The sequence below is a fragment of the Salvelinus alpinus genome, chromosome 23 (assembly GCF_045679555.1).
Source record: "Salvelinus alpinus chromosome 23, SLU_Salpinus.1, whole genome shotgun sequence".
NCBI classification, from domain to species: domain Eukaryota; kingdom Metazoa; phylum Chordata; class Actinopteri; order Salmoniformes; family Salmonidae; genus Salvelinus; species Salvelinus alpinus.
Window position 1 is genome coordinate 42,435,544 of NC_092108.1, and position 20,585 is coordinate 42,456,128.

Consider the following 20,585-nt stretch of genomic DNA (forward strand, 5'->3'; position numbering starts at 1 on the left):
AACAAGTCAAAATACATTTCTATTTACTCCTCAGACACCTTAAAATGTAATCAAACTATAATATTTATTTTGGAAAGAAGTATGTTCAATAGGAAACCGATTTTAGCAGGTGCGCAATTTCATCATGGAGCGCAAAGACAAGGATTTCCAAAACTGTGTCCTCATACAAAAACTTATTTCTTATTCGTTTTTGAAGTTACGAGCCTTGAATATAGACTGCTGACACCCTGTGGAAGCCATAGGAATTACATCCAGGGTGCTATTTTACAATAAGACCTTTCTCTTGCATTTCTAAGAGGATGGTCTCTCAAAAGAGAACAATTATGGTTGGTTTTTCTTTGGATTTTCTCCTACCATATCTATTGTGTTATATTCTCCTACATTATTTTAACATGTCTACAAACTTCAAAGTGTTTTCTTTCCAATGGTACCAATTATATGCATATCCTGGCTTCAGGGCCTGAGCTACAGGCAGTTTACTTTGGGCACATCATTCAGGCGGAAATTGAGAAAAAAGGGGCCTATCCCTAAGATTTTTAATGACTGTGTAACTACTGAGCTTTTGAGTATCTAGTACTTAAAACCTACACATACCTACAGAATTCCTACATGTTCACTATTGAATTACTACATAATGTCTACACATTACTGCTGTGTGCCTACTCAATCCTACTACAGCCATTTGTGTGTAGTGCTGAGTCAATACAACGCCTTTTGAATTACTAGATAAAACTGACACATTTACTACTGTTTGCCTATTCAAAATCACTACTGACATCTTTGTGTATCATGACTAGTGCACGTGTTATTTCCTCAAATTATGTGTTTATATCATCAAGCACGAAATAATAAGCTTATACAAACATAATTGCAAATGTTTCTATTTATTAAATTAATAACATATTAAATGACATATTTACACGTTTATTTACCCTTTGAGCCCTTGTCTTCATTCAGCTTTGACTTTAATATCTTCAGATCCTCTTTTTTCTTGCAGCCACATTTCTCCACCATGTAACCTTTTAGAAAATAAAGACAAGAACAAGAGACAACTTCACAACTGTGAAGAAAAATGTTATGTTTGTGCTTTTCTAATAACCAATTCGACTGGGCTCATGCAAGTGACTGATTGATCGTGCCTGGGAGGAATCCTAACTATCAGTATAAGCAATTTGACAGTACGCCCAGAACATTGTTTTGAGAACCGAAAGGGGTGTCTCAGTTTCAAGGTCTCAGCTTGGAGAGAAGAGGCCTCGTGAGATATTGGTTGGTCACATGCATGAACCAAACATTAATTATAAATAATGAATAAGCTAAATCATGCAAATATAACTTGTCTGTCTAAGCAGTATATCAGAGAACTAACGGGACTGCCCTGGCGGAGCTCCCGACCGACGTGTACTATGGTGCATTAAGTTTGTTGGAGCCTCTCCAGCTTGCTGATTATAAAGAATGATTCATTTAATATTGACTTCAAGTGTCCCTGGTGGTAATTTCCACGACACCGCCAATTTATTATAAGGTCACATAAGACAACATAGAAAAACTTTGTTAAACAATGTTAATCTTACAAACAATGGCCTACAGTCTTCAGTCAAAAGTAGAATGGGTAAGTATACCAATATGAACATACTGTACATTTGCATACACACACATACTTATTGGGAAACACTCTTTTCACACCAGTTCGATACAACTACAACCGGAAGTGAAATCTCTACCTGATTACTAGTGGAAACACTACTGTTTTCCGACTGAACACAACAAAAGTCTACTTGTGTATCTTGAGTAGTGCATAAACTACCCATTCGCTACACAATCTCATTCACTAAACCCTAAACCTCCTACTAAAACTTGCAATGAATAATGTGGTAATTGAGCAAATTGAGGAGACTAAACTGCTTGGAGTAACCTTGGATTGCATTCTTAACAGCACTATCAACAAGGCAGGTCCTACAGGCCCTAGTTTTGTCACACCTGGACTACTGTTCAGTCGTGTGGTCAGGTGCCACAAAGAGGGACTTACGAAAATTGCAATTGGCTCAGAACAGGGCAGTACGGCTGGCCCTTGGATGTACAGAGAGAGCTAACATTAATAATAAGCATGTCAATCTCTCCTGGCTCAAAGTGGAGGAGAGATTGACTTCATCACTACTTGTATTTGTGAAAGTTATTGACATGTTAAATTCACGAGCTGTCTGTTTGAACTACTGGCACACAGCTCGGACACCCACGCATACCCCACAAAACATGCCACCAGAGGTCTCTTCACAGTCCCCAAGTCCAGAACAGACTATGGGAGGCGCACAGTACTACATAATGTAGAGCCATGACTACATGAAACTCTATTCTACATCAAGTAACTCATGCAAGCAGTGAAATGATATTTAAAAAACATATAAACATGCACCTTATGAAACAGCGGGGACTGTGAAACAACACAAACACATGCACAGACACATGCATACAAACATATGATAACATACACACTATACACACACGTACACATGGATTTTGTGTTGTAGATATGTGGTGGTAGAGTAGGGGCCTGAGGGGCCATACTTAATGAGTTGTGAAATCTGTTGTGAATGTATTGTAATGTTTTAAAAAATGTATAACTGCCTTAATTTTGCTGGACCCCAGGAAGAGTATATGCTGCCATGCCAGCAGCTAATGGGGATCCATAATAAATACAACTACAAGTCTTTATAGTCACTACTACAAAAGTAGGTTGTGTGTAGTAATTTAGTAGTACTTTTTCATGAGGGTTGGTCAGTGATGACGATTGGATGCCCGGGCAAAGAGGTCAAGATTACACCGACACAGATTCTTGTTGACTCTCACTAATCAACTAATCCATTTACGTGAACTAATCTTGCTAATTGTCAAAGGGAGATTCCTGGCAGGTGTTTCTGCCTGGTTTAACCCTTGGTGTCCCCACATGGTCTTTGGCCTAAATGCCAACTCTCTACGGTTTTCCGGTCCCCTGCGGAGTCTTCGTTACAGATCATGTTAGGTGAGGTTGAGGAATACGAACTATCTCCGCTGAGCCCCTTGAGGGATTATTGGCCTTCAAAAGTGTTCATCTGGAAGGAGCACCACCACAGATTCCTGTTCAGGAGACCTCTTGGGAAATGCTAAACTAGTTGGTGACTCAGTTACAGGTGGAAGCTCGGTGGCAGGTGTATAGCAAGAGGTGAGGATGATACCGGGTTAATTTACATATGTGTTGTGCAATGACTTTAGAGCACAGGTGTCAAACTCATTCCACGGGGGGCCGAGTGTCTGCGGGTTTTCGCTCCTCCCTTGTACTTGATTGATGAATTAACATCACTAATTAGTTAGGAACTCCCCACACCTGGTTGTCTAGGGCTTTATTGAAAGGAAAAACCAAAAACCTGCAGACACTAGGCCCTCCGTGGAATGAGTTTGACACCCCTGCTTTAGAGTGTACATGGCCTGTAGCCCTACAGGCAAAAGACCAAGCCACACTTGAAACACTTTGGAATGAAACACTACAGAATATGCACTCCCAATTCTAAAAAATAGTACCTTGGTCTTTTTATCTATGGATAAATGCCTTACTGAAAGTCATGATAGAGTAGAAGCCTTAGCCATTCTATCGCGTTATTGACTAAGTTCCTTGAAATCGCAAGATCCTTTTTGGATAAGAAAAACAAATCCTACCTCAAAGAAAGCCGCCCTCCTCAATTTGTCTCCTCCCACAGAAGTTGTTTAAACAGTTGATAAACAGTGCTGTCTGCAGATGCGACAATGACCTCTTTAAGCCACTCACGATGAACAAACTGGTTCCCGAGACTTGAATGACCTCTTTGGGAAAAAGCAGGGTGGGCGTTGGGGTCCTATGGCCTTGAATGTAACTCAGATGAATCCGTTTCTCATCTCATGACCGCACATGACACAGTTGTCCATGCTAGTTCACGCTTGAGGGTGAGATCAGAGTGTCGACAGATATGAATAAATCAAAGCTGCGTGTGTTTGATAAGAAAAACTCTTAATGTGTGAGGCATCTATCAGATTTGCATCTACATTCGACCAAGTTTTGGACAAAGTTAGCCCTTTCGCTCCTTGCTTTTATAATAAAGCTGTACTTGTTGAAAGCCGAACTGATACAGCGACATCCTCTGGAATCATCTGGAATCTCATACTGTTGCAAGTGCACCTATAAAATAGCATGGCAACACGGATGTTGATGATGCAACGGATTTCCATTTGTCATTTAGGTTCGACACATCCCTGACACACACTGCACCATGCAGAGGAAATGTCTGTCTGCATTCACCAGCAGCGCAGCATTACAGCTCTAGAGCAGTAGAAGTGATTGCTTTAGTAAGAGCTGGATACGATCCAGATCCGATACGTTTGTGCTGAAGTGGGGAACCGTGCTTCGTGTTAAGTGCCGCTGTGTGAATGCATTTCATTAGTCTAAATGCCCGTCTCCTCCTATACTATCAATAAGGGCCATAAAACGTCACTTTTAAAGCATTACAAATGAGGTCACTCTGCTGCATCGGGTAGTGTTTCTGGTTGATTGATTCCATGTATTGTATGATCCCCAAAAAACTCCTATAGCCATATCACCTGGGGAGATGAGTCTTATCTTGGAATGAAATTGACCCCAATGTACAGTATGTACGAATATAAACTACTCATGTGAATTATTTACTGTTACTACTCTGAGTGAACTCAGATAAGCTATCTCAGAGATAGCTGTCACTTAGCACACTTTTGTTCATCCTCCTTATCTCCCCAGCTAGACGTTGCAGCTTAGCCTGAAAGAATCACTTGTTGTAATGGCCAAGACGATAAATACTGAACAAATTAGCTTTCGTAGCTCTTATCTCCACAGGAGGGGAGTGTGATCTAATTTACTAACTTGGACCTCTGTTGTCCTCTAGTGTTGTTTAACCTGCAAGGCAATTCTTGGTTGTGTCGATATATTATTATCACTATGGTATTTTTCTGTCAGATATTTAATCAATACTTGACACTTTATAATAACATTAATGAAGCAATTTTAAAATGTATGCTTATGCTTCATGATTATGAATGTTTTAAATGCTTATTCATTTATTAAAGCTATTATCAAAGCTATTATCAAGTGTTCCAATACCAGTACAGAGAGTAAATTAGCTGCAAAAATATTTTTTTAAAGAGAGAGACATTATGTTGCCACACAGGTGGCAACAAAATAAATAAACCCTGAAATGATGCTCTCAGACTTACTGGCCTTCACAGTATAACTTGTTTCATCTCCCAATGATGTTGCTTGGGATTTAAAAGCCTATTTTTCAAACCCGGATTTACGTTTATGGTCTGTGTGAAAAATGAACATCTAGTGAAATGTTTCAATTCTAGGTGTTGCCAGAAGGTGGTGTTGTCTGCAAAGGAATCAGTGCAAAAGTGAAAGGTTGTGTTCACCTGCTCCGACGTTGCTGATGCATGCCAGATCTTACAACGCCTGGATTTGTATTTTACGTATTACTTAACTGGTGCCCGACGGCCCAGTCGATGACGTGGACACTCAACCATTAGTTGATCCATGCAACGTCTGAGTAGCGGAACGTGACCAAAACCTTTGTGTGGTTCATAAACCACCCCTCTAGTCGCACCCCCCAAGCACCTTAGTAGATTTGAAAAGAGTGGATAGCTATGAGCAAAGTAAGAAATTACATCTAGCAAATGTATAGAGATCATATCATGGACATTGCCATTGAGGGCTTCCACCATTTTCAACTGGATGATCAACCAATGACCAGGGGCCTGTTGCACAAAAGTATAATTAAGACATCCGGGATAAATGACTCAGCTGAGCTCAATGAAGCCAAAACATGTGCGTCCAGGCTTAATTGGTTGCACAAAGACCAAGCCAGGATGAGCAGACACGGATTCATTAAGCCAGGTGAAACCAATCCTGGATAGGTGCGCGCTCACGGCTCACTCAAATAGACCCCGCCACAGATCACAGATTAACTGATTTACCATGGCAACTAGAGCCGCGTACTTTTCCCCGTCGGAAGCACAAATCCTCATGGAGGCATACGAGGAGGTAAAAGATATAATTAAGAAGAAAGGCAACACCGCCACAGTGATAAAGCAAAGAGAAAAAGCGTGGCAAAGTATTGCAGACCGCCTGAATGCGTAAGTAGTGCACAATTACACACTCACCGCTCCGCTGAAACATCACAATTACAATTCAAATATTTAATTCACATCTCCAAAAATGCAGTTGTACTGTAATTATGAAACGGTTAAATTTTTAAATGAAATGCACTGCAGATATGAGTGAAATTGTGTAAAGTAACTCCATCACACTGTATAAAGCTATGATAAATTTTTTGATATTTTTACTGAAAACAAGACAAAAATACCAAGTAATTTTTTGCAGTGTGACTCCATTAAATGTGTGTGTGTGTGTGTGTGTGTGTGTGTGTGTGTAGATTAAACATGAACGGGCCAAAACGGACATGGCAGCAGGTCAAAATCAAATACAAGAACATTCTGCAGAATGGTATGGTCCCTGACTAATATTTAACAAAGCACAAGCATATATTGTACCCAGAAGGTGCCTGCTCACACATTGTCTGTACTGTTTTAGCAGTGAAAAAGAATACCCACAGACAAGGCACGGGTGGTGGGTCACCAAAGGCTGACCTTACCCCAGCAGAGGACATGGCCTTGGAGCTAAATAAAGGCAGGCCCGTCTTAGAGGGGATCCCTGGGGGGAAAGAGACGAGCATAGGTTCCTCCCAAGATGCCACCCGCTTCATTCAAGGTATGTCCTTCCATCTCTACATGGGATACAACCACATTCATATTGAATCAATTTGGACTGTCTGACTTTGGTTTACCTATTGCCTTGCAGTGTCTGGCAGCACTGTGTTCCTGTTAGAGCCACCAGCACAAGCACCAGACGATGCTGATCCAGTGAGTACTCCATCAAAGGCATACTGTAGGCCTGGCATGTCTTGTCTACTAGCTTCAATATGAATCCGATTAAATGTGATAGGGTGAAGGCCCCAGTGCAGCAGCAACAGCACATGATGGAGACGATGATGAGGAGGAGACCATCTCTCTGGATTCCAGAAGGCATGAGGTATCATGTTAAGACTGTGAAAGTACTATTTACTCTACAATGGTGAGGAGTCCTCATCAAAATCAAAAAATCTAATTTCTTTTACAGGACCCAGATGCTATACAGTGGGAAAACCAGCCTGGCAACAGTGCGTATTAATAAAAGGACACCACATCCTGCCAAATTCCAGCTGCGCTAATTGTATTGTGTTCACAGAGCTCACAAGCTATCAGAAAGTTGTATGGCAACCACCTCCGGCGCCAAATAGAACTGGCAGACATAGACATTCAGTACAAGAAGAAAAAGATGGAAAATCTTGCACTGGAGTCCGAAATAAAAAAGAGGACAATTAGGAAACTGGACCTTGAAATAAAAAAACTTGAGAGGGAGGTGAGATATGCCTTCAATGTACACTGTATGCTAACTGTAACACAAATGTATTATTCATTATTTTTCTTTCCTCCCCCAGCTCCAAGAAGATGACACAGCTCAAAATAAAAATTAGGTATATTCTCGTAAAGTCAAGTGAGCCATGACATATGAGCTCTTATTGTGAGCACACAGGACGGTGGCATCTTTCTAAGGTTTTTTTTATTTTCCCAGCAATCAGTACAACCAAGTCATCGTTATAAGGCATCGCCCTCTTTTGCCCACCCCCCCAGCACCAGGTGTGGCGACTAGTCTATATGAAGGCCCAAAATTGTGTGTTCCTTTCTGCTCTGACAATGGCATGCCCATTCGTGCGAGATGTGGTGGATGAAGAAGCACTTGTGCTGAGGAGAGCCTTCAGGCGAGAAAGGGTCTTCAGGGACCGGTTGGACCCACTGGCCTTCCCTGATGACCATCTATATGAAAGATACAGGTTTTCTGCAGATGGCATCAGGTATCTATGCAGACTACTGGGTCCCAGGATTAAGCACCGCACTGCACGGAGCCATGCACTGAGTGTGGAGCAAATGGTTTGTGTGGCCTTGCGCTTTTTTGCTAGTGGAGCCTTCCTGTACTCAGTGGGGGATGCAGAACAGCTGAACAAGGCCACAATTTGCCGCACAATAAGGAGTGTGTGTCTGGCTATCAAAGCATTAGCAGATGTCTTCATCTCCTTCCCTGGCCACAGAAGACTCTGTGACATCAAAGAGGAGTTCTATAGGATTGCAGGTAAGAGGATCTACAAATTACAGGACAACTGTTAACACATAGTAGGATACTCATTACTTTGTGTGACAGGTTTCCCCAATGTCATTGGTGCAGTGGACTGCACACACATAAGGATAAAAGCCCCCTCAGGTGCCCATGAGGCCGATTTTGTGAATAGGAAATCCTTTCACAGCATTAATGTTCAGGTGAACATAACTTTTTGATATTGTCCATTGACGAACACTCTGCATTGCCAGTGATGTGCATTGATTGGTGTAATATTCCTCATCTTATGATTTCAGATGGTCTGCAATGCTGACTGTGTGATCAGCAATGTTGTGGCAAAATGGCCTGGCTCAGTCCATGACTCCAGAATCTTTCGGGCCTCTGAAATCTATCAGTGCCTATCACAAGGTAAGCCACACAACCCCTATTTATAACCATCATGGCTGTGTCAAGAATATCACTGTGTTTATGAGGTAGTAATGATGAGATTTTGTGTTGACAGGTGAATTCTCTGGTGTGTTGCTGGGAGACAGGGGGTATGGCTGCCAGCCTTTTCTCCTGACACCTTTCACAGACCCCCAGGAAGCACAGCAGGCCTACAACCATGCCCATGCCAGGACCAGGGCCAGAGTTGAAATGACCTTTGGCCTCCTGAAGGCACGCTTTCACTGCCTTCACAAATTAAGGGTCAGCCCTGTTAGGGCATGTGATATTACTGTGGCTTGTGCTGTCCTCCACAATGTGGCCTGCCTGAGGAAGGAGAGGGCCCCCAGAGTGCCACCAGCCATGGACTGGGACAATCCGGCAATCTTCCCTGATGACGACAGTGGTCGGCTGCTGAGGGACCAATATGTGTTGAATTATTTTAGTTAGTATGTGTGCTTTCAATTTTGGTTAAATATGTCCTGCGGTGGCAGAGGAATTTGGGTTTTTTTGGGTTCGTTTTTTGACGAATTTGGCCTCTTATGATGTTTGTGCGGTATACTGTGTGTAATACAAGGCTGCAGGGAGGCTACTGCATCCATTCATTTGTCTGTTCAGTTGATGTGTATGGATTTGTCCTGCATTTATTTTAGTGTGCAGACATGCAGGGTGTGTTATATACAGACCTTTGAATGTGTATGTATCATTTTGTATAATATGCTTGGATTCTGTGCTTTCCATCTTGTAGAGTCACTGTGACTTCAGTTTCGAAAGGAGCTGATGGTTTACCTGCTTTGTTTTGTCCTTATTCAATAAAGGAACATAATGTTACACATTGTGTTTTTATATTCATATGGAATGTGTATTTGTTTATATGACAGAGTACTAGGGCCACACTGAAGAAAAAGGATAAAGTCATAAATTTATGAGGCTGGTTCTTTCTGCAGAAAAGCTACATATTGTTTTTACAGTTTTGATACTTATGACAATGTGATACTTAATATTCTGGCACATCAGCATGTCTTTGTTTATGAAACCATACTGAAGTACAATTTCACGAAATGCCCCACATCTGTCATTTTAACAACTGTCCTCCTTTAAAACAACTGGTTACAATATTATGACTTGTGTTTTTTTCCCCTCTGTGGCCCTAATATTCTATCATTTTATATATAGCCTTATAGTCTATGGGAAACTGTAAATTATCTAATGATAGCAACATCATCTAAAAATCATTTTTTATCCAAAATCATTGAAATTAATGATCACAAACGTTTAAATAATAACAGTGGGTCTAGTTATATGTGATAACAATGTATAGTGAGCAGTGAAATAACTATTGGTTTCCATTTGTGGTGACTGCTGACTGACATTAGGGATGAGATTAAATAGATCCTGGAATTTAGCCTGGTCTGGAGCAGGCTAGCTCCACAGAATAAATCTCCATGGTAATTTATACCATAACATATCCTCCTGCCCCCTATCCATCTTTAGTGCAACCGGATTACGGATCAATTGAGCCAGGATCACCAAGATATCCTGGCTTAATCCCTTATCCTAGTTTTGTGCAACAGGCCCCTGGACATTGTTTTTTTCTTCAAATCTGTTTGCCTAGTTTGTAAATGGTATTAGGCTATATCACCGCCATCTAGTGGCCACAATAAAGGAATGAAACACATGATTCGGTTCAAGACTCCAGCACTGCAGGTGAAGAAGACAATGTACAACTTCAAAATGGAGATAGCCTCAATGGTGCTGCCTGTGCGCTCACAGACACCATAATGGGACAGCGATCTCTATACAATTTGGGCTCCCGAGTGGCGCAGCGGTCTAACACGCTGCCCAAACTGGACGTGTCGCGTGGACAAGCGTTGCAAAATAAATTTACAGATACATGTAATTCAATCATTGCACCCACACTGCTCACGCGCGCCAACTAGCGTTTGCATTGCCAGGCGCGAAAATAGAAGTTGCTTCTATTTGTGATGCAGACCGCGATGCAAGTCCTGCCTCTCCCATCTCCTCATTGGCTTTTAGAAGCATATACCCACGTGCCATCTCCTCATTGGTTAAACCCACGTGGGTGATTGAAAGATGAACTGAGGTCGGTCGGTTGTGGTAATACACCTTATTATGAAAGTTAGATGCCAATCGCCATATAAAGTCCAAAGAAGAAAAAGCCTGGAAGGAGGAGAGATGACTAGAAACGATTCGGTTGACCGTTTTATGTGTGGATTAATTGTCGGAGTAGAGGACCTTGTGCATTTCAGGTAAAATAACAACTCAACGTTTATATCCCAGGACAAATTAGCTAGCAACAGCAAGCTAGCTAGCTAAATAGGACAAAGTAGCTAGCAACTGCAAGCTAGCTATTTAAATTACCGTAAATGTTTAATGCTTTTTGACCTGTTCCCAAATTAATATATTTGGTTCAGAGTTTGTTTTGATATTTCAACCTATGTGTCGTGATCGCGTTTCGTGTGGGAGGCACAAAATCAATTTGCGCACATGGACGCATGCGCGCATCCGGATTGGGCATGGGGTAAGGCACTGCATCTCAGTGCTAGAGCTGTCACTACAGACCCTGGTTCAATTCCAGTCTGTATCACAACTGGCCATGATTGTGAGTCACACAGGGCGGTGCACAATTGGCTCAGCGTTGTCCGGTTTAGAGTTTGGCCGGGGTAGGCCGTCATTGTAAAAAAGAATTTGTTCTTAACTGACCTGCCATGTTAAATATAAAATAAATACAACTCAATGGTTAAACCTACTATCATGTTGTTTATACCTACCCAACTTTTTCAGATCTTCAAGACATACAGTGTGCAGAGTTGGGGGCTAGGAACTAGGGGCCAGGGGTTGTTTCTGGACCTTCCTGATCTCTTCTTGGGCTCTTCAGATCCTTATCCAAAATTGGCAAGGATGGTTCAGCCTTATCGAACTTGCTTCATAGATATACTGTCGTCGGCTACAAGACAAGCTTGCGCAATTATGACAAAATGGAGGAAAACTCAGCTCACCTCTTAATATTTTTATGATATGAAGGTTTTGAGTACTCGACTAGCGAGGAACCTACACCACATTTTATTTCGATAGAAAGGTCCTAAAGATTTGGTTCATTTCACCTATATAAACGTAATATCAATATTAGGTAATGTGTCGTAATGCAATGTGTCATGAATTGTAACAGGATATGAATGGGGGACATTAGATGGCTGCGACTCCTAGCAGAGAGAGCATTCCATGGGGCATGTGAAGACAGATCGTGGGAGATGTGAGAGTAGTTAATGAGGGGCAGTTTGTGTCAAACTGTAGTGCACGCCTCTTGATTTAGAGTGGCAGTGGCAATGAAATTGGGTATTTACAATAGATAACCAGGTGGTTTCACCTGTGGTTGTAAACATGAGGGACTGCTTTCAGGGAATGCTATTTGGGTAGGGGAGGGTTCTCCTGTGGCTGTAGTTATGTTGTAGTTATGTTAATTAAGACTCTAAATTGGCGTAAAGTAGTTTTGTGTGGGGGTTGTCTGTGATTGATGTATGTATATTTATATCATATGTTGCAACAGTAGGTAGAACCTGACCCAGGAGTCATGATTTATGACCACAGATATCATACCTGTGATTTGGGGCTGATTTCCGTACAAGTGTTTGTACTATACAAAGGGAGATTTTATTACACATTTTCTTTATTACATTTGTGAGACCATTGAAGATCTCTTGAACAGTTCTTTATCACTAATGTTGCAGACAACAGTTTTGAACATATTACATTGGTGATGGAAAACCTCTTATGCCAGAAGATAACCATCATCACACATACAATCTCTCACATTGTGGTCAGAGAAGCTAATGTTAGTATCTCAGTCCTGTCAGTGATCAATTGACAGGTCTTAATCATTCATGACACCCTTTTAACCAAGAAGTGAACAGTCCAATACATCCCAGTATAAGAGGGAGGGAAGCTGTAAGAAACATGGTATAGGTTGGTTGACGTACTTTGTTGAATGTTCTTTTCACTCACGGTATACAGTAGATAACCCCTCAAACCCAGAAGCCTTTGCATGGTTAAATCTGCATAAACATTGTTGATTCGTTGTTACTCCAACATCAAAGACACGCCTCTCTAGATCCCATTCTCTACTGAATTAAAATATAAACACAACATGTAAAGTATTGGTACAATATTTTATGAGCTGAAATAAAAGATCCCAGAAACGTTCCACATGCACAAAAAGCGTATTTCTCTCAAATTTTGTGCACAAATTGGTTTGCATCCCTGTTAGTGAGCATTTATCATTTTCCAAGATAATCCATTCACCTGACAGGTGTGGCATATCAAGAAGCTGATTAAACATCATGATAATTATTCTGGGGACAATAAAAGACCACTCTAAAAATGTGTAGTTTTGTCACACAACACAATGCTACAGATTTCTCAACATTTCAGGGAGCGTGAAATTGGCATGCTGACTGCAAGAATGTCCACCATGGCTGTCGCCAGAGATTTTAATAATTTCTATACCATAAACCACCTCTAACAACATTTTAGAACATTTGAAAGTACGTCCAACCGGCCTCACAGCCACAAACATATGTAACCACACAAGCCCAGGACCTCCACATCCAGCTTCTTCACCTGCGGGATCATTTGAGGAGGGGAAGGGGGGTGCTGTGGAGTATTTCTGTCTGTAATGAAGCCCTTTTGTGATGAAACACCCATTCTGATAAGCTGGGCCTGGCTTCCCAGTGGGTGGGCCTGGCATCGAAGTGGGTGGGCCTATGCCCTCCCAGCCCCACCCATGGCTGCATCCCTGCCCAGTCATTTGAAATCCATAGATTAGGGCTGAATGAATTCATTTCAATTGACTGATTTCCTTCTATGAACTGAAACTCGGTCAAATCTTTGAAATTGTTGCATGTTATATTTCTGTTCAGTGTATATTGTGGTTAATGTAGGGCGGTGTGAGTCAAACTCTAGTTCACACCTCATGATTTAGGAAGGGGTTTGTCCTGAGGGGTAATTAAAATTCTTTTTTTGTTTTGTTTGTGTGTGTGCCATTATACTTTGATTCGTTTAGGCACTCAAGGCTGAGAGGATGAATCCATTTTGAGCAGGGGTGTCCTGTCCTGTGATCAAGCCAACCAATTTGAAACAATGAGGGGGAGGGGGAGGGGGGGGGGGCAAATAGCAGCTTGAGCAAGCTAGACAATAGGTTGTTTGTCAGGCTCTTGTATCTAAGCGTCTGTGTTGGATGTGAGGGTATGTGCGTGCGCGTGAGTGTGTATCACCAGGTGTGACTGTGTGGCCTTGTGTGGTTCCTTCATCATTGTGTAAATTTTTATAGCCTGTGAGATTGGAAGAAATTTGTGAGGGAGTGTGTTTTAAAGGGCTTCTAATACAGTGATGTGCTGAATCTTCGATAGGGCAACAACATAAAAATATTTTTTATTTTTGTATTTGTTCATCAACAAGAGGAAGCAAACAAAAGACATATGGATAGACGCAAGTACATTTTTCACTCTGTATTCTGTGAGATATTTGTAAGAATGAATTTAGGATGAACCAGTTGTTTGAAGATCCTGCTGTATTACATGGTTGAAAAGTGATTATCTCATCGACGAGGTAACAACATATCTCTCTCTTTTCCTTTTTCTGTTTACCTGGGGCGGCAGGTAGCCTAGTGGTTAGAGTGTTGGGTCAGTAACCAAAAGGTTGCTGGATTGAATCCCTGAGCTGACAAGGTAAAAATGTGTTGTTCTCCCCCTGATCAAGGCAGTTGACCCACTGTTCCCTGGTAGGTGATCATTGTAAAAAAGTATTTGTTCTTAACTGGCTTGCCTAGATAAATTAAAGTTTTTATCACTTATTTCAATTATTATTTTTTCTATACCTTTTTTTCTTAACCGTCTTTCTCAATGTGTGTGGTCCACTATTGACAGTGTGTTCATTCAAAATATATATAGATTTTTTTTACCCCCTTTTTCTCCCCAATTTCGTGGTATGCAATTGTTAGTAGTTACTGTCTTGTCTCATCGCTGCAACTCCCGTACGGACTCGGGAGAGGCGAAGGTCGAGAGCCATGCATCCTCCGAAACACAACCCAACCAAGCCGCACTGCTTCTTAACACAGCGCGCATCCAACCCGGAAGCCAGCCGCACCAATGTGTGCAAATTCACTTACTGCTTTCAGCCACCCCAGCAAGAAACCTAGTTGTTGTGGGGTAGCTGATTGGTCCATTTGTGCATGGCTAATTAAACATGATCAGTACTGTGAAGGACAATCCAAATAAAGTACACTATTATCTCTCCATTTGAAAGTAATCAATGAGTGAGTTGACAAATTCATATGGTTTTTGTCACATAATCCCAACTGGTTGGTAGACATTTCAGTATGACCTATGCTTTGTGAAAAATACACCTTTTTGAGCCCTTGAGTGTTAATAGTGTAAAACGACGAGACATGGTAATATACCCTGTCAATTAAGGATAAGCAGTTATCCATTTGGAACAAAATATAAATAACTCCGCGATTATATAAATTAATGGAAGGCCATTTTCCTGATCTATAATCGATCAATTTGATTTAAAAAAAAAAATTAATTTAAAAAAACAATGTAAACATCAGATAGACCCAGCCAAAGATCAAACATGTCAGAGTGAAAACAGAGAAGACCAAATTGTGGAACACAAATCCAACAAAAACAAGCATTGGTACAGGTGCTTATTCTGGGGTTTAAAAGTTGATAGAGACAAACAAGTTGTCCACAGAGACTTGTCTTCACACCTCACTGCCCCTGCACACAGAAAAGGATGATAGGACAGGGGAGAGAAAAGAAAGAGATGAGGAAGAAGGAGGGGGGAGGGGGAAAGGGAGGGGTGGGGCACACGGATGGCAACACCTTGAATAAAGCACTCTATCCCCACACTTTATAAGGGTCAGGGGTCATCGGGTCGATTGGGTCCTTGGTCTGAGCTGAATGACATCACAATTCAAATGACAAAGTAGTGGCTTCCAAAGCTGGCAGGGATGGCATGAAAATGAGTAATCCTCACTTGACCAACAAAACTAAGGGAGTAGACATGAATTGAAGTGGGGAAAGACACTGAGTATACTTAACATTAGGAACACCATACTAATATTAAGTTGCACCCCCCCCCCTTGTTCCCTCAGAACAGCCTCAATTTGTCGAAAGTGTTCCAGGGATGCTGGCCCATGTTGACTCCAATGCCTCCCACTGTTGTGTCAAATTGGCTGGATGACCTTCGGGTGGTGGACCATTCTTGATACACACAGGAAACTGTTGAGTGTGAAAAACTCAGCAGCATTGCAGTTCTTGACACAAACCGCTGCGCCTGGCACCTACTACCATACCCCGTTCAAAAGCACTTAAATCTCTTGTCTTGCCCATTCACCCTCTTAATGGCACACGTACACAATCCATGTCTCAATTGTCTCAAGGTTTAAAAATCCTTCTTTAACCTGTCTCCTCCCCTTTCATCTACACTGATTGAAGTATATTTAACAAGTGACATCTATAAGGGATCCTATCTTTCACCTGCATTTACCTTTCCAGTCTATGTCATGGAAAGAGCAGGTGTTCCTAATGTTTTGTACACTCAGTGTATTGTCCCGATACACAGATCTAATGATCACCAAATGAGCACAATATAAGTACTGGGGTATTCAATCAAATATCCCTGGTCATATAGCTTTGGGACAAAACAAGTCTATTCAGCCATTGAGACAAAGCTGGACACTAAACCAAAAATCCAAAATGAATTTGAGGTTTAGCATTTTGTTGACCGAACACAAAGCTAGAATAGAATTGAAACTTGTCTTGTCAGTCAGCTACTCAGTATGGAATGCAGAGTGGGCAGAGTTGCACAAGTATAAAGTTTGCTCCTGTTATTTTCCGATGGGGAAACAAATTAAACCAACAAAAGATGTGCCATTTGACCATTTTTATTTACACTTACATTGACAATGACAATTATTTATATCTTTCATGCTTTATCTCCTCCTGAATATAACTGGGGAAATACAAACACTTCATAAATCAATCAGACTCTAAATTGTCCTCATTACACACATGCAACACAAGCTGGCTAACGACCCAATCACCAGCTGTAATGACTGAAGTCCTTGGGAGAGGTCGAGCAGCCAGACCAGGACTTCTCTCTCACCGTCCAATTATTCATGAAGTTCTAACACTCACTAGAAAAGCAGGGGAATTGGAATGGGTGACATTTCAAATGTACAGGAGCAGGGAGTTAGAGGCTGTGCTGCTGTCCTGCGAGGCTGGTTGGAAAGCACCTTTTAACCCCACAGCCAGGATCTCTCTGGCTCTCCCCAGTCCCCCACTTATATGCCAGTTAGTGCTGGGCACCATACTTCACACAGCACTTCTTCAGCTGGGAGGGTGGGGATTGTATGGAAGGGAAGTGGGATCTTGAGGTCGGGGCTTTATCTTCAAGGACACACAATGTCCAGACGACACAATGCACTGGGAGGTTTCCCACAGAGTTTAGGACAGCCGAGGAGAGGGGAGTGGCTGTGAGGGCAGACCAGGGTTCCGAGGACAAAGGGGAGAGGTCATCTGAGATCTACAGCCTGAGGAGAGGTAGAGGGAGAGAGAGAGGAGAGAGAATATGGTTTTGGCTGTCATTTGTGGTCAAAGGATTTCAGCCGATACAAAACTGGGGCAATTATAGTCTATAGGTATTGCTTTAGTTATGAGTGTAATTTTCAAAGGTCCAAGTCATGACATCATAGAGATTAAACTTAATTTATTCAACTAGGACATGCATCAATTCACTCTTGTACAAGACGATAGGCCTAGATTACAGTTCACTTTTTTTTGTTTGTATGGCAGGCAGTTTTTTTATATCCACAATGTGTACCATCATTATCTCACTCACAAAGTCAGTTGTAGACAGATTCCGTAAATATCAGATCGAGAGCCAGCACTGTGCATTGAGTGGCATTATGCCATAGGTGGCTAAAGGCCAGCGTCCCTTCTTCACATTCATGCACCATGATGCAATGAGCCATATCCCCTAAACACAAACGGGCCATTTTACCCTCCATGCTAGTAAACGAGTGTCAATATTCCTCCAGACCACCAAGGGAGGGGCCAATGAGTGTCACTGACCAACTTAGGAACAGCTGACCTGGTGTCAAGTGGCCCAAATGGTAATCTCTCATCTCATTGCTGCACTGCTCTTCGTCTAGTCTCCTCTACGGGAGGATAACAAGAGAATTTAAGCCTCTTATCGTCAAATTAAAATGATTGGGGAAGAATTGATCTGCAGCCCTGGACAGAGGGACCTGAGGGACCTGCTCTTAATATGCACACCACCCATGCTTCGTTGTCTCTCAATGGAGTCCCCATTTCAACGCATTTTTGGTTTGTTTTCAATTCAAGTTTGTAGATAGCCAAGTCAATGGATATTCTAATGAAGAGTTGTGGAGAAAGACATCCTTTTTAACACTACAACGCAGTTGAGACCGGTCTTGGTGTCGAGTCCGGTCTCGAGGCCACATATTGAGTGTCTTGCAGTGGCATGTATTCATGGATGCTAAGGGAAGCCAGACTTCCCCAAAAACGGACCAGAAAAATGTATATATAAAAAAAAAAAAAAAAAAAAAAATGTATCATTCGTCTCTCTGTGTTTCATAATTTTCCTTCAGTTCGCAAGAGTCTGAATGTATCTCACAGGAGAAAGCATCCGAGCGAGCGAAACAGCGCCCCTCTGTCTCTCTACATGTAGGGCTTCTATCTGATGCTGTCTGGTCCAAACGAGTATGACATTGTTGCCGCCCGTAGCATTGAAGGTAAGGGAAGCCAGCGAGCATCTGGCCTCCCTTGACAAAAAAAGTATACAAATGTGCCAATCAGCATTGAGCTCAACTGTGAATGGTCCTGGCTCACCTAAAAAAAGTGTTAAGGGAAGCCAGCTTGGATTTGGCATCACTCCTATCAAATCCCATTGAGAGCATACGTCATTGATAGAAAAACTTGAATTGCTGCATCTCGTTGTGTTGTTGTCGTCCGGTGGCTAGCTAGCCAGCTAGCTAAAATCATCCCTTTCCTAAATTAGCCATGGATGGAGATAGGGATTTGGACTGGTGGTATGGCATGGGTCCCCAGATCCTCAAAAAGTTCTACAGCTGCACCGTCGAGAGCATCTTGACCAGTTGCATCACCGCCTGCTATGCTAACTGCTCGGCATCTGACCATAAGGCACTACAGAGGGTAGTGCGTACGGCCCAGTACATCACTGGGGCCAAGCTTCCTGCCATCCAGGACCTATGTACTAGGTGGTGTCAGAGGAAGGCCCCAAAAATGGTCAAAGACTCCAGTCACCCAAGTCATAGACAGTTCTCTCTGCTACCACATGGCAAGTGGTACCGGAGCGCCAAGTCTAGGTCCGAAAGGCTCCTGAACAGCTTCTACCCCCAAGCCATAAGACTCCTGGACAATTAATCAAATGGCCATCGGACTATTACATCGACCCTCGACCCTTTCTTTTTACACTGCTGTTACTCGCTGTTTATTATCTATGCATAGTCATTTTACCCCTACCTACATGTACAAATTACCTTGATTAACCTGTAGCCCCGCACATTGATTCGGTACCGGTAAATACTAAACTCTATTTGAACTGCGTTGTTTGTTTTGGGCTTGTAAGTAAGCATTTCACGGTAAGGTCTACACCGGTGACAAATACAATTTGATTTGATTTGACTTAATTCTACGTACTGGCCAATGATTCTAACGGCGATTCTGATCCAACCGTTAATTCACACATTGTTGTGCTCCTGGCCTGAGAGGATGGAAGTAGCTAGATGTAGAAGGCTAATGTTAACTAGCTAACATTGCCCATACATGGAAGTTAGGCTAGCAAGCAAGCATTTTAGCATTTGAACAAAAATTAAAAGCGTGTACTGTATGACAGAGTGATGCCCGTTTCGTCAACATGAAAGAGAGGAGGATGGCATTGGCGTTTCTCTACAAATAGGGTGAATCAACATGTTTTTCTACTTGCATGAACACGCAGGCACACACACGCACACACAAACAGAAATCAGAACCACAGACAGCCACATCATATTTAGCTTACAATGACTGGACTAAATTGATTTTGGGTATTTTTTTGTTGTCACTGTATTAGACTAAGCAGAGGGGATTTGATGATGCTGAAGTTGAAATGGTGCCGGAATGGTGGAGGCAGCTCCTGTTTTCTTTGAGACCTGCGGTAACTCTCTGTGGTTCTAAAACAATAGTTGTTTAGTGGTTCGAAAATGTCTGAAACATTAACTTGCTTGACAATGCTGTAGGTCACGTAACTTTCTATTACTATACATGCAATATGCTTTGTGGATTTCACTGTATAGGGGTTGCTATCTGGTTTTGTGATAAAGCAAAGGTGTGGTTGAATTTATTCTGCCACTGTGTCCTCTTGTTGTCTCTGCCTTTAGGCCTACAGTGCATTCGGGAAAGTATTCAGACCCCTTCACTTTTTACAGCCTTATTCTAAAATTGATAAAAAATATATATAATTAATTCCTCAATCTACACACAATACCCCATAATGACAGAGCGAAAACGGGTTTTTACAAATTTTTGCAAATGTATTAAAAATAAAAAAACAGGTACCTTCTTTACAGTAGTATTCAGACGCTTTGCTAAGAGTCTCGAAATTGAGCTCAGGTGCATCCTGTTTCCGTTGATCATCCTTGATCATGATTGGAGTCCACCTGTGGTAAATTCAGTTGATTGGACATGATGTGGAAAGGTACAAACCTGTCTATATAAGGCCCCACAGTTGACAGTGGATGTCAGAGCAAAAACCAAGCCATGAGGTTGAAGGAATTGTCTGTAGAGCTCAGAGACAGGATAGTATGAAGGCACAGATC

The 20,585-nt window shown here is 41.9% G+C and overlaps 1 protein-coding gene across 2 annotated transcripts; it reads left to right on the forward strand.

The window, feature by feature from the left end:
* Nucleotides 1-5,806: 5,806 nt before the first annotated feature.
* Nucleotides 5,807-9,514, forward strand: LOC139551059 (putative nuclease HARBI1). 2 transcript variants are annotated; one of them, XM_071362411.1, is made up of 9 exons: nucleotides 5,807-6,796; nucleotides 6,887-6,948; nucleotides 7,031-7,117; nucleotides 7,205-7,486; nucleotides 7,566-7,601; nucleotides 7,700-8,254; nucleotides 8,324-8,439; nucleotides 8,536-8,647; nucleotides 8,742-9,514. In XM_071362411.1, exons 6-9 carry the CDS (start codon nucleotides 7,783-7,785, stop codon nucleotides 9,110-9,112), a joined length of 1,071 nt encoding a protein of 356 aa, XP_071218512.1. In that variant the 5' UTR covers nucleotides 5,807-6,796; nucleotides 6,887-6,948; nucleotides 7,031-7,117; nucleotides 7,205-7,486; nucleotides 7,566-7,601; nucleotides 7,700-7,782; the 3' UTR covers nucleotides 9,113-9,514. The 2 variants fall into 2 exon arrangements, with proteins under 2 accessions (XP_071218512.1, XP_071218513.1); XM_071362412.1 differs by having other exon boundaries at nucleotides 5,807-6,532; nucleotides 6,620-6,796; nucleotides 7,566-8,254.
* The last annotated feature ends 11,071 nt before the right edge of the window (nucleotides 9,515-20,585 follow it).